We start from the raw sequence: 16,095 nt of genomic DNA on the forward strand, positions 1-16,095 counted from the left end.
TCAAAATGAGCTACAAAGATTTCAACAAAGGTTTGACGATTATGATCGACTTCATTAGGGAAATTGCTGACATACTTGAAGCAATTCAATCCAGATTAGAGGAAAGTTTCAGCATCAACGAAAATATCATACTATACATAACAAATCATCCTAACGATGTTGACATCCAAACACTCCGTGACATGTTTGAGAAAGCAAAAACAGAAGATCAGTCCATGCTGGACAACATCTCTTTCATGTGGGGATTAATCCACAAAAGAATCGGAAAGTACAAATGCACGATGAAAGACACAACCACCGACTAAACACCCGGTTTCCTGCTTTAAAAATATTAGACGATCTATGTAGATGCAACAATGTAACAGGAGGTGTAATCGTTGCAATGTTTATAAATAAACTTACTTTATCTATTAAAAGACGTCTAAATATTAAAACAATCCAAACGTATTAAATTATGAATGCCTAACTTCCAACCACACTTGTGCATATCAAAAACACGTAATCAACTAACAAATTGCTCATCACACGCTAGGTACAAAATGTGACAACCCAAAACTTTTATCTTGTATCGCGTAGCCAATTCAATCAATGTTAAACTTGTTCTGTTGACTTCTTGCACTGTTTAAGGGTTCATTTAAGTGTTCTAAGCTTGAGTAAGACCAAGGTTGAGTTTAGGAATGCGTCATGAAGTCATAGGGTGACAAAACCGGGCCATACACACCCTTAGGGGGAGTGTACGGCCATACACATGGGTGTGCGGCCGCACACTCACCTCTTGACCGCACACTCCATTCTAGGCAGCACACCCACCTCTATATAAAGAGTAGCCCCCTTTCCTTTCATTCCTTTGACACCTTGGCAACACAGAACACTTTTCCTCTCAAGCTTCTTCAACCACAAACCCTCCAAAGCTTCAAGAACGTGAGTAATTCATCCCCTAACTTGTTGTTCATGAAAGACCACTCTATCTAAGATTTAAGTGTGCAATATTCGTCATGTTCTTCGTGTTTGGAAGTGAGTGCGGCCGCACACCCCTTTCAGGTGGCCGCACACTCTTAAAACACCCTCCAAAGTGAGAGTTTGACTTCCATACTCGAGATAGACATGACCCTAGCCTTATTGCACCTTGGAATTGACATTTGGACATATTCATGTGGGGTGTACGACCACACACACCTGTGTACAGCCGCACACACCCTTGTGCGGCAACACACTCCCATGTGCGATGACACCGTTATCCTAGGGCCGCAAACCCACTTTCTAGAACCCTTAACTTGCACCACAAATGAGTATAGACCAAGAACACTTCGTGGATACAAGTATGGACCTTGAGAACACTTTAAAGGCATCATCTTTCATGAGTGTACGACCGCACACACACTCAAGGTGGCCATACACTCCCCTCATGCAACCCTACAAGGTCCTATCACTTAGTGCAAGTAGTTCCAAGTCCCTAGAGTGTTTTTCCATCACATCTAGTGGTGAAATACCTTCATTTGACTCTTTTATGTGTCATTATGTGTTAATTAGGATCAAATCGTTTTCAAGGCTTCACTTGAGCACCCAGCTTTCCGTATCGATCCTTCAATCAAACCACTTACCCGAGGCGAGTTCATACCCCTACATTTTCCGTGTTTTAATGTTTTCAGGGGGTGAATACAAGCCAAACTCAAAGTATTTTATTAAGTTTTAAACTTATTAATACAGTCCAACGATTTCCACGTTTAATAACATATTCAAATATTTTATCCCTTTTTGGTAATATGTTGAGCATAAGGGAAACTTTTATTTTGGAAATCTAACTTCATAACTTTCAGAAAGTTTTTTACAAAACATTATCCAATTCAACTCTAATAAACTATAATGGGTATAGTTTGGGATAACCCTCTAAGTAGTTCCTACCAAATAAGATTTCATGGATGAATATGTATAAACTCTGACAAATTTAGTTTATGTTATATATTTTCTCAGGAGTATAAAGTACATTTATTCAAGGATAATTACTGTTTTATACTGTCTCTAGCTTTTAAACTAGATTATACATAATTGTGAGTCTCTACTTCAATACTGTACCCTTAGGTGTACATGGATAAATCCTTTTAGTATAACCCGAGTCTCCTGGAGGGAGAGCGTGATATTTGTGAATAGATCTATTCGGGACTGACAATCCCACACCTGAACTGCTAGCTACAGTTAGGTGGGCACGCCTGAGGTGAACAAATTTCATTTAGCCTAACGCCTGAAGAACGTTATAAAGGTCTCTAGGTCATATCAAGTATGGTTATACGACTCGCAGATAAGTATAAACTAACTTTGGTTTACAGACTCTACTCTTCATTTGTTTTATTTTGAGTAATAAAACTACTTTCATATATGTACTGATAGTAATCAGGGATTTCTAAACTCGCAACTCTACCTCTAGGACGAATAACCTGTTTTTAGGGAAATATATGGGATTTCCCAGAATATCACCGGCATTTCTAAAACCGATGATTTATTTTTATACTGATAGATACTCTTTCAACACCACTTTTCATAAGAAAATATAAGATTTTCTTGAGGAACACTTTTCAAAGAATTCAAAGAACATTTTCCACAAAAAATTAAATGCTTATGAACTAACCAGCTTTATGCTGATACTCTTTCAAACTGCTTGTATTCTCAGGAATCAATAGACAGACACTTCTTGGATTAGAGGAGCCGGAGCAATAAGAGTCATGTTTTTATATTTTACATACTTTTGGTGTATTTATAACTAGTTTTCAGTCTGATGTAAACATTTTTCATATATATATATATATATATATATATATATATATATATATATATATATATATATTCATTGTAATGGTTGTGATACTATGATTGCTATTGTACAATGGTTGTGATGCTAAACATGATGTCCTCCACCCCGAGACGTTTCCGCCATACTGGTTTCGGGGGTGTGACACAACACATGTCAGCTAATATTAAAAACATTAATTAAAAAAACATTGTAAATCCAATATTCGACTGCAAACACAACCACAGTCCGTACAAAACTACCAACAAAAAAAATCTCACTACACCATGAAACACTCCGAAGTTGAACACATGATCAACACTATACTCCATCAGAAAAAACAAATGACGAAAAGTATTCGTACACTAAAACGCAACATTAGAGTAGCCAAAGCTATCCAAGAAAATCTAGCAACAACGTTAACGGAAGCGCCACACTTTCTAAATTACGCAATCTCAGCCCAAATATTGGACACTAAGGATGCTTTCAACACAAAAGCAAACAACATAGTCGTCACATTGGAGGAAGAGATTAATGAAACCATCACAACACTAAAGAAAGTCCTAGATAATCTTCCGATGAAGTAAATATTTATTTCAAGTTTTTATCTTATGACGCATATATTGTTTTAACGATGTAACTTTAAGTTATTATGCTTCTATGAAAAAAAATATTTTATGGCTTTAATGTACGTTTTTATACATACTTTTCTATTATACTAAAACAACACTGCAATACATGCACACAACAAAGCGTCAACAATCTGAAACGACGGCTATGCGTTACATCATACGTCATTACTTCTCGAAAACTAACAGTTACATTAAACACCCAACAACTAAATTAAATACAAAATTCTATATTTAAAAAGCACCGTCGCCCTTCTAGATTTCCAAACCACCACTATCCACATTCCAGATACATGTTACTCAACAAATATGAAGCCGCAATAGATGGAAAACATCCTAGCCAACCTCATTGCTCACTATAAGGCTGAAAAGCTATCACTCAAAAACATGCAAGATGAATGCTGGGAACACAAAAAATACAAGAGCGAACGCATACGTCTAATATGTTTCTTTGTCTTATAATCTTTTGATATGTTGTTGTCTTCAACTATTTACTTTCCTAACTCTCTATGTAAGATGTATCCAAAAAACCCATGTATGTTAACTATATGTTTATCAATATAACGATATGTTCCAGTAGTACATATACAAGTTGAAAGAACGAAATTTTTTTTTTTGAATTAGCGCCAACGGACGTGCATGATTCCATCTAGTTAATATGAATTCACAAATGAAATGTATTATCTACATTAATATACATATACATTAATTAATATATTAATTGAAAAAGAAATTTAAAAATAGAAAGTTATTAAGTACATTAATTAATATATTTATAGAATTAATTAATATAAGGTGAGATTTGAATAAAAAAGAAAAAACTATAAAAATGATAAGTAGATATTAAATAATTCAAAAAAATGTAGAAAATGACAAGTGTCAGGTGTTTGACTTAGCTTTTCACAGCCAAAAGTCTTTTTTGTAAAAGAAAAAAAACAAAAAGATGTTTGACAAACTAATAACTTTTGAAGTTTTAATACAAGAAAAAACAACTTTTTGGAAAAGTCAGGAAATCTTGACTTTTTGTAACTTTTTGAAAAAATTCTTTTGAGCTTTTAAAAGTTAAGCCAAACACTCCCCTCCAACCGAAGGAGAAGAAGACATATAACAAAATCATTTTTATTTATTAGGGTAGATTTTATAATCAATTCAAATAAATTATCTACCGATATTAAAACTTATTTATTTCATTGCTAGGTATAACTGTTGTAACATATCCCAACAACAAAAATATCCCGTATTGTTCTGGAATTTTCTCAATCCCTTTTATATCGCAGAATTGGTAGCATCAAAGATTTTGACGATTAATTTCAAAAGTTCAAAAGTTGAGACCTATTTCATTAATCGTCTGGGTGTTTTCCTATTTGGAAGCCAGAGAAACGGGTCAAGTACACACGAAACCAGAAACCGTCCCACTTCGTCGCTTATTATTCTACGAACGGGAAAGGGAAAAGAAAGAAAAGCAGAGGGAGGGATCTATACAAATCTGAAATTAGTTTTGAGTAAGAGATTGTGAATATGTCTGGATACAGAGCTGAGGATGACTACGATTACCTTTTCAAGGTGGTTTTGATTGGCGACTCCGGTGTTGGAAAATCCAACTTACTTTCACGATTCACTAGGAATGAGTTTAGCCTCGAGTCCAAATCCACCATCGGTGTTGAGTTCGCTACAAGAAGCTTGAATGTTGACAGCAAGGTCATCAAAGCTCAGATTTGGGACACTGCCGGACAAGAAAGGTATAATTTCTCTCATTTTTACTCAGATCTTGCTTTTCCCTTCTGTTTTTGTTTTTGATTTTTGATTTTTGAATTAGGTTTATATTTGAATTTCGGTTTCGGTCTATTGGGTTCTCTTGATGAAGTTAAACAAACAGTAGTAATATGACTTGGTAGGGCCTAATCGGTGTAGAGTAGATTGAAAGATGTGATGAACATCTTGAATTAAAAATCAGATTGAATATTCACTGTGATTCTGCTTAAAACTTTGATTATCTTTCATCCTTATTGTATAAGTAATAAGAGTAAATTTAAAAATTTTAAGATCACTAAAATTCTTATACACCAGAATATCTTATCTGACTATAAGTTGTTTCCATTAGTAGTTTTAACATCTGTTCAACAATGTATTTTATTATATATCTTTTATGTGATTTTTCATGATTCTTTTAATCAAGGGGATACAGATATTTGGATATTTGAATATATAAAAACAATACGTATATTGTATAAATCAAAATCTGTTAGCATGTGCCAAATATGGATGCGAATGTTACATTTTGAGATAATGTACTTAATGGGGACATGACTTAATCACGTAAGCTATATATGAGTGTTTCTTTTTTACTTAATGCAGAAAGAATGACTTAATAGAGAAGGTCACGGAAATGAGGCTTTCTCATTAGGTCCTAACCTTTTTTTTAGAATTCCCCTAATTTATTTTCTCCTTCCAATATCAAAGTGTGCTGTCATTTTCTCAAATATACATCTATTTTAAAAAAACATTTCTCTAGATGACACTTTATCCAACACTTAAAGGGGGAAAAGCATGTTATTATATGTTACGCCATTTCCATGGGTTCATTACTTCAATTGAAAATGGAGCAACATCACTAGATGATTTGAACACCCATTCCAATTTTCAAATATAAAAGCATGAATTATTTTGAATTTAGTTAGTGAGAGTAGAGTTAGATGCAAACATTAGTTGGATACTATGGTTTCTGATATTGATAGGCATAGAGCCCCAATGGTGGTATTCACCTTGTAACCAATAGAAATAACTGGCCACATGACGCAATTTTTAGACTTTTTATTAAAAACTTGGTCTTCTCTCTCTCTCTCTCTCTCTCTCTCTCTCTCTCTCCTGGTACATTTATTAAATGTCTGTCTTTTTCATATAAAGTGTTTTGCATTCACATGATTAAAACTCTTATAGATGCTAAAGAGGCCTTTGGTTGATGGATCTTGTGGGATTTGATCGGATTCGGAATTGAAAATTATCCAATTTTACAAATGAGTCAGGAAATTGTTTCTGGTGGTATTCACAAAATCTTTAGACATATGGATTTCAACATTTCCTTAAAAAGCCAATGGAATTCTTTTCTAAGCATTTCCTCCTTGTTAAAAATTAGTCCAACACTCTTTTATTTTTTTAAAGGGGTAATTGTAATTTTTTACCCAAAAATAGTTTGAAAAAAGTAGGTGTAACAAAATTTTTAAGATAAGTATTCTTCAAAAATAGTATTTCCATCCTAGTATTGTAATTGTACTAAAGATAGTTTGTTGAAAAATATTCTGCAAAAATGAAATTGAATATGTAAATATTTCTGCAAGTATTTAAATTTATCTTCAAACATGTATTTATAAAACAAACAGTAATTTACAAGCAAAAAAAACCAATAAAGGGATATTTGAATATTAAGATTTTTTTTTTAATCTAAAAGTAGTTCTAGTACAATTTCGAAAAAAAAAATCTTCTAAAAAAGATAGCATTCCATGATTGCATCCTGATATGTACTAAAAAACGTTTTAAAAAAATTTCTTGAAAAGTTTTAATAAAAAAGGCAATTTAGATATTTTGCAATTACTTATAGTTTATTTTCAAATATCTATTTATGATACAAAAGATAATTTACAGAGAAATCAATAGAGGTCAAGTTAAATATTAATTTTTTTTATACATGAACGTAGTTTAAAAGAAAAATAGTTCTGACTAAACTCTTGTAAATAAATGTTTTGAAAGAACAAGCATTTTCATCCTAATATGTTTTAAAAGTAGTTTTGGAAACATCAGTGAATAATAAATGAAAGAAGGGTGATTTACATATTTTTGCAAGTATGTATAACTTATTTTCAAATATGTATTTTAAATACTAAGGGGCTCAGTTTTTATTTAAGTAAAGTAACTAAGGGGCTCAGTTTTTATTATATAAAAATTCAATAAATAACAATCTGAATATTCATAATTTACGTTTTTTTTTTACATAGAAATAGTTACAAAATAGTAGATATAGTAATTTTTTTTTTCAAAAATAGCATTTTGATCATAAATGTTTTTTTTTTTTTAAAAGTTCTGTCAGTAAGAAATTAATAAAAGAGTGATATATATATATATATATATATATATATATATATATATATATATATATATATATATATATATATATATATATATATGCATGTGTTTTTATTTATTTTAAAGCTGCCACTAGCAAAGCAACAAAAGTTTACAGAAAAAAATAGAAAAGGGGGATTCTGACATTTATCATGCTTACATACCAAATCCTATCGTGTGACATGCTCCTTTCCATTCCCTTTGATGCCAATTAAATACTTGAAAGAAACATAATTTTTAACGAAATACATGTGTTTAATAGATTTTAGTTATTATAACTAGCGGTAGATTCTTAAACATTCAGAAAAAGTAAAATAGGTTTTTATGCTCTCAAGTGGAAGTAATTAAAAATTATATTTATGGTTGCTACTTGTTTTTCTTATAGCAAATTTAATGCTGTTATGAATGTGAAACTGAGAATATTAGTGTGTTACTAATTAGTAATTAGTCTGTGTGGTACAAGCATATGAGCTCTTTTGTTATCTACGTCAATGTCGAAAGGGTAGGGCAGGGTATACATCCTGAACTGTTGGTGGGATATACAAAAAAGAATAAGTAAAAGTAATAATAATAATCAACAATGTTAAATCATGCCATTTCGATGCTCAAGTTTACATTTGACATGACTTATATATAAACCACATTCTGTTTCCCTCTTTTCAGTTTCTCTTGAACCTTTTTCTGTTCCATGAGCCTTAGGTTTGCTGGCTGCATTTGTTATGCTATGCGGGACTGAACAAACATTTTATTCGCACCCTATATTTACCATTGCCCTGCCAACATGTCACTTCTTGCATATTTCTTTTCTTTTTTATTGTTGCTATATTTTAAATATACGTATTTTTTTTCATATTTTGAATAGTCACTACTTACTTTACTCTAGTTATAAAAACATCCTTTTAATTTTGAGAAAGGACATCAATATGCTGAAGAATTTATGGGGAATGTAACTTTTCCATTTCAAATGTACACATATATAAATATTCCAAATTATAACACTATTTTAGTTAATATCTATCTTTTTATTTATAAAATAAATAGAGAAGTAATTTTGATTTCATGTTTTATTTAAATATTTTGTATTAACTTTTTTATTTATATGAATATTCCAAATTATACTCATGCTTTGTTTTAGATAAACAGTTTTAAATTATGTAACCTTTTAAATTTTAATATATATATAATTTATTTAATTGGTTCAAAATGACACCTTATTTGTTTTTTAAATTATATATATATATATATATATATATATATATATATATATATTAAACATCAACAATTTAATGGTGACAACATACACCACATGAAGCTGGCTTCATGTGGTGTGGGACATACATAGCTTCTGCATTCTATTCACTGTAGTTTATGTATTGTTTCATATAGATATTGAACTTTAAGTAGGAACCTAGCTGTTTGTTATTCCTTGGATATCAAGTTAAAGAGAGAAAAGAAATGGTCGTTTTACTTTTATAATCGTTTTATATATATATATTAGTTTAGCCCAATGAGAAAGAACCCTTTACCTAAGCTTTTCTGTTTTCAAGAGCAACTTGTATATATGCAGTGAAGGTTGCTTTGTAAATGACATTGCTTTAGCCAAATGAATTTTCCAAAATACAATGCTGTAACACGAAGAAATGAGAAACAAATAAATAAAAGTATGTTGCTTTTGACCCTTCTTTTTGTAAGAGTAACTTGCTTAAGTCTGTATATGTAGTGAAGATTGTTTTTTTGTTTTTGGATGGCATTGCTATAGTTAGATAGGTTTTCCAAAGTACAATGCTGTAAGAAGTATGCTATAACTAACAACTAAATAAAAGTATGTCAGGGTTTTTGCATTTAACTCTTGTCTCCATAAGAGTAACCTGTCTGAGTCTGTATATGCAGCAAATATTGATTTGTAATTGGACAACATTCTTCTCATAAACAAATAAATAATAATGGACGTTCCTTAACTTTTTTGATGCATTGATATAGAATAGATTTTTCAAAGTGTAGAGCTGCAATATTGAGAAATCAAAGTAGGATGCTATAATAAACAATAAAGAAAAGACAAAATTAAATAAATGATCCCCTAGTTTACCAAAAGTCACAACTTTAGTCCCTACAATTTTTTTTGACTAACATGATTCCTGTGGTTTCTAAAACTTGCATGGTTGGTCCATGAAATTGACTTCTTTGCCCCACCCCACCCCCACCCCCCCCCCCCCCCCCCCCCCCCCCCCTTTTTTTTTTTTTTTCTATTTGTTTCAACTTATTTTAATTAAAATTTAAAATAAAATAGATCTCCTTTCTTTCTTTTTGGTAGGAGCAAACCATCTCCTCTTTCTCTCTCTTCTCTTTATTCCTGAAATCGATGCTCCAACAGTTATCACCTTCTGATTTCTGGGGTGCAAAATCCTCTATGCCCTAGCTTCCTCCTCCCACCTCTCTCCTCTCCAGGATGTGGTCTGCAATCGAACCAGAAACAAAAATTTATTGGCATTTCTTGCATTTACCAATTAACTTGTCGGAATAATTGGATAGATTCTTGGAAGTATAATGTTGTAATTGGAAAAATGGAAGTTGGATACTATAACAAACCAATAGTTAGCTATTACTTGTATTTAACTCTTCATTTTATAAGAGTAAATTGTCTAGTTGCCTGAATTCGTATATGCAGGCATCACAGTTGCAAGCGTGCTATAATAATGAAGATTATTGAAATGACAACTATGTAATAGGAAAGGAAGGAATGAAAGTAGGATGATGTAATAAACAAACAAATAAAAGTACATTGCTATTTCTTGGGTATACTATTCGTATGTCCCAATCCATGTAGAAATAATGCAGGTATCATGAAATTAAAAGTTTAGTTTGATAGGAAGAAATGAAAGTAGGATGCTATGGTTATAATAAATACAAAAAAAGTACATTCTTGTATTCTTTATTTGTAAAAGTACATTCTTGTATTCTTTATTTGTAAGAGTGAATCCATATATAACAAATACAAACAAAAGATGAGGAAGGAATGAAAGTAGGATGCTATAATACTAATAAAGAAAGAAAGAAGTGACAGAGGTAGAGTGGTATGTGTTGCAGATATCGTGCAATTACAAGTGCGTACTACCGAGGAGCAGTAGGAGCACTGCTGGTGTACGATGTGACAAGATATCCGACATTTGAGAACGTGGAGCGGTGGTTAAAGGAGTTGCGGGACCACACGGATCCAAATATCGTGGTGATGCTTATCGGGAACAAATCCGATCTTAGGCACCTGGTGGCTGTACAAACCGATGATGCCAAATCATTTGCGGAAAGGGAATCACTCTATTTCATGGAAACATCTGCTTTAGATGCTACCAATGTGGAGACTGCATTTGCAGAGGTGCTTACACAGATATATCGGATCGTTAGCAAGAAAGCCATGGACGCTGCTCAAGATACTACGCTTCCCTCCAAAGGTGACAAGATTGATGTCGGGAAAGAGGTTTCGGCTATCAAGTCCGTTGGCTGTTGTTCCTCTTAATTATTATTTTTTTGCCAGATTATATCTACTTACTTGATGGGCTGTAGTACAAAAGCTAATGTCTTTTTTTTTTTTTTTTTTTTTTTTTTTTTTGGATCAAGCAACTGTTGTTTATGCTCTAGATTTAGATGTTGCAGTTTCATTTGTTTTGCATGGATGATGTGAGTGATGAAACCCTTTTTCGTTTTCATTAAGTGTTTTTAAAAAAAGTACTGTCCCAGATGTAAACCACAAAACAAATAAAATTAATTTCATAAGATAAACCTAAAACTTATTTGTTAAAAATACATTGCACTGGAATCACGTCAAAGGAATAAGATTGCCTAGGAAAGATACGACAAACCAAATCATTAATAATAGATATTTTTGGACTACACTGCAACAAATACAACCTTTGGATAAAAAAAATGCAGATTCAGTGTTTAACGAGGGACGGAAAATGTTGTTTTACTCTTTATTTAGACTAAACTACAGAAACGATCCATATGCTCTCTAAAAAAGAAATGTATTTTACATATGATTGACTCGACACATTGTTGGTCTCTATTTCCTTGTTTTGTTGTACCTTTGGGCTAGCGGCCGTTAGGAACATCCCCTTAACTGAGAGAACATGACCTTTTTCATATTTCTTATATCGACCAAATAAGGGGTGAAAATAGGTCCCAGTCTTGGTCAATCATTGACAGGGAAGAAGTATGGAGGAAGAGAGAACATGAGTTCAGGAGAGGAAATTTTGCAGACAGTTAAGATGCTTCTATCTGTGGAAGCTACAAATGATAGGTATAAAAAAGTGAAAGCAACGTTAATGGACTTAGCTTATTCCGACTTAGACGGCGGGCAAAATGGTGATTGCCGAGCGTTTATCTTTTAAGAGGCCTTAAAATTCGCATGGTCTATATATTTGTAAAAATATTTTTAAGAAAAAAACAACTAGACAAAATTTCATGAATAGTCCTTTTGGTTTATTTTTTCCCCTCAAATGGTCCATATTATTATTATTATTATTTATTATTATTTTTTTGCATTAATAGCCCTTTTCGACAAAAGTTGGCACACCAATAGTCCATATGTATAATGTCCGTTAGAGAGACGTTATGTCCTAGTAAGGACCATTTATGAAATTTTCTAAAACTTCATATAAGACCAATTGTGAAATCTTTTGAAACTTCATATAAGGACCATCTTTAAATTTTTTAAAAAGTCTATTGAACTTTGTATTAATTATCAATTATCATAAATCAAAAAAAAAAAAAAAAAAACTAAAACATAGAAAATGTAATATTTATATAAGTAAACAATAAAACTTACTAACTTTAATTAAAATACAAATATTTTATTTTAATATATAAATAATTGTTGTTATCTAAATTTTATCTAAAATATTTAAACTACTATACATAATTAAATATTTTTGTTTTCTGTTGTTTATTTAAAAATATTTGAAGTATAAAAACATTATTTTATCTACATTTAATTTTTACGTGATATAACTATGATATAATTTGAGAGGTTTATCTTTATTTTTCTTAGACAAAACTACAAGATTGGTCCCTGTGGTATTAAAAAAACTTTGAATAGGATTCAAAAAATTTCCAACTTGCATAGAAGGTCAAAAATCAACTTTTTCGTGTTTTTGGTCCCTGATACACTTGAAAAAGTCAATTTTACCTTTTTATTTCTTATTTCTATTTTCTTTATTTATTTTGGTATTTAAATAATTAAAAAATAAAATCTCACCCAACCCTCTCCATCTACTCTCTCTCTCTCTCTCTCTCTCTCTCTCTCTCTCTCTCTCTCCTATCCTAACCTATATTCATTCCTATTCATCTTTAAGAATCTTCCACAACTCCATCGATATACCCCTCCCTTTGATCGTCCTCCTGCTGATCGAACCCCACCACTGGTCCATAAACACATAATGAAACCCCCTTCCCCTTCAACAACACACTACTCTACATCTTATCCAAGTCAAAATCCAAAAATCAACAACAAATTGTTTGTCAAAAGAATCTTAGGGTTCCAGCCAAAGATAAATCCTAACATAATGATCTATAAAAGTGAAAGAGTAATAGAGAAACCCCAACGGTGCATCTCGACATTGTTCTTGAATAACGGTCATATTCTCAATGTCTCTACAACGTGTATTAGACTAATTCAGAGTCAAATTGTATTCCATATATTTAGGAGCATTCAATTGTATTTGTGTATATAATTATCTGGTATATATTGTTGTATTGGCAATCAATAAAACTAATCATCTATGCTTCTTGAACCTTTTATGGTATAAGAGATATCGTGATTTTTTCTTCATGGCTAACAACAACAATCAACATTTTTTAGGTCTAGCTACTGGCTCCTATTTTCAAATCCCTCCCATGAGCATCAAGCTCGAGACCTCCAACTTCTGTCTCTGGCGTACAACCATTATGTCAGCTCTGGAAACTTTTGATCTTGAATCATTAATCCGTGAACCTCAACCACCACCAGAAACCATCACCACTAAACGTGAAGATGCCGCTCCTACCATTGCTCCCAATCCAGAGTACCAATTATGGAAGAGACGTGATCGCTATGTTCTCCTTTGGTTGAAATCCACACTTGCTGAAAGAGCTCTTACCATTTTTGCATGTTGTACCTCTTCCCGTCTTGCCTGGCAGTCAATCGAAAAGACGTTCTACGCCCAAACAAGAGCTACCCGTATGGCCTCTAAAACTCAACTTCAAACCTTATCCAAAGGTTCTATGTCTATGATTGATTATATAGAGAAGAAACGTGCAATTATTGACTCTTTAGTTGAGAATCAAACTCCAATTTCCACAGAAGACCAAAGTGGGTATATCCTTCAGGGCCTCGACTCCTCCTATGGTCCGTTCATCTCCGTCGTCATGATAAAAGAAGATCTACTCTCCGTAGATGATCTTTGTTACAACTAGCAAAATTAGGGTTGAGATTTTATTCATGAACAAACAATTTCTCTATGAAACCTTGTTGCATTAGATTATTGAAATTCAAAATGACAATGTTATATAAGTACATATATTCTTACACTTAGAATCAAGTTGCAATAGCCTTTTATAAGCTCAAGTTGATCTAATAGCCAAAAAAAAACAATTGTTGGGTCTTATGCTTAGAAGTTCTCGGCCCAAATAACCCCAGGCCAAAAACCTTTTTCTTTGGGCCTTATTGGAACTGAAAACCTTTTATTGGGCTATGCCAAACCCGAAAGCCCATACACATCCTAAAAACCGAAAACCCTTGAGGATGGAGGGTGTTTTCGACCACCCTAGAACCGAAAACCCCTCTCCTAAGCCAATCAAAATCGATTACAGGTACATAAGCCAAGGTTTGACCACACATCGACACCTCATTGCCTTTACATCCCTTTACCCCTCATGTTTCTATACCATGCAAACCTTTACACAACAAGCTTCCATGTATGACCTCCAATTGGCCAACAAATCTCCACACTAGACATTCAATTAACCACCAAACATCCACACTCTTTTCCCTCTCCTTATTTAAATTGCAGCCGAGAGTGGGTTTATCCAACTCCTGCCACTTCATTCATACCTCCAAATCTCTTTGCTCTCTAGATCAAGACCATTTTCCTTCAAGACTCACCACATCAAGGCCGATCCTAGTGAGTTTGGTAAGCTTCTTCGCAAATCTTATGTGCTTGTATACATCTTTTTGTTTAGTTCCTCATGATCACATACATTTCCTTGTGCTAGAATCCTAGAAACACTAACATTTTCATGAAGCCGTTCAAGCTTACTAACTAAAGCTAAGCTCAAAATCTTTTTCACTTTCCTTCATACCACACACGAAAATACCAAGGTGAGCTTCATACCCCCAATTTTTCGTGTTTTACATGCTTTTAGGAGGGGGAGGGGGGGGGGGGGGATACAAGTCAAAAGAAGTTTACACCTTGGATACTTGCATGCACCAACTTGTTTGTGATATAAAATGTGCATGGAATGTTGAAGATTATCATACCTATGTTCATAAAAATCATGATTTATATGGTTTATATATGTCTAAGTGTGTTTGTCTATTAGACATTTGCATGCACTAAAAGTATTATTTGAATATGGAACAAGATCTTGTATATAAAGATATATATTACTTGTTCACTACATAAAAATCGTGACATATGTGACTATCATCATTTTTATTACATAAAAATCATGTTTATGGGTTGATATATACAAGTATAACAAAAAAATATGTTTATATAAGTCCTTGGATATTTACATGTATTACTTTTACAAAGTAAAATTTGTATAAGTATAAAAATGTTGAAGTCACCACATGTTTTCTTTTTATAAAAATCGTGAGCTATATGGTAGAGATGACAAAAATCAAACTATTTTGTGTTACGAAATTTCAACCGGAAAAAAATATGAGATGTACAACACTACAAATTCTTGAAGATTTTTACTAAAAATAACCCTTTTAGTAAAAATGGTCGTATTTTAGTCATCACTGTTTTGATGATTTAAAAACCCAAGAATATTATGTTTTAACTACCTTACGAATATATATATATATATATATATATATATATATATATATATATATATATATATATATATATATATATATATATATATATATATATATATATATATATAGCTTACATAAAAACATACAAGGCAAATTATTAATGGTATAATTTGTGTGTCATAAAATTCATGTCATAAATTTTCCAATAGTATAATTATTTTATTATACAAGAAAAAGGGAGTCGAAGTTCACGTAAATACGTTAATGCTCTAGTGAGACATATTCACTTCATCGTACCTACCTAGCGTACACTTTAAGTCCTGCATTATAACCAGAGTCTCCTGGAAGGAGAGTGTAACATCCCGACTCCTAGGTATTACATTTATTTATTTATTTTTGGGAATTAATGAATGACTCGGCGAGTTGTGTGTTCGACTCGCCGAGTAGAGTTGGTTTTGAGCACGTGGGTTAAATAACCGACTCGACGAGTCAGAGATGCCGACTCGCCGAGTTGGCGTTGTGTGAGGAAACCCTAAATCCCCAGGTTTGGG

The 16,095-nt window shown here is 32.5% G+C and overlaps 1 protein-coding gene across 1 annotated transcript; it reads left to right on the forward strand.

The window, feature by feature from the left end:
- Positions 1-4,653: 4,653 nt before the first annotated feature.
- Positions 4,654-11,258, forward strand: LOC111900979 (ras-related protein RABA1c). The gene is made up of 2 exons (XM_023896846.3): positions 4,654-5,150; positions 10,612-11,258. The coding sequence occupies exons 1-2, from the start codon at positions 4,930-4,932 to the stop codon at positions 11,036-11,038; spliced, it is 648 nt and encodes a 215-aa protein (XP_023752614.1). The 5' UTR covers positions 4,654-4,929; the 3' UTR covers positions 11,039-11,258.
- Positions 11,259-16,095: the final 4,837 nt, after the last annotated feature.

The sequence above is a fragment of the Lactuca sativa genome, chromosome 1 (assembly GCF_002870075.4).
Source record: "Lactuca sativa cultivar Salinas chromosome 1, Lsat_Salinas_v11, whole genome shotgun sequence".
Taxonomy (NCBI): domain Eukaryota; kingdom Viridiplantae; phylum Streptophyta; class Magnoliopsida; order Asterales; family Asteraceae; genus Lactuca; species Lactuca sativa.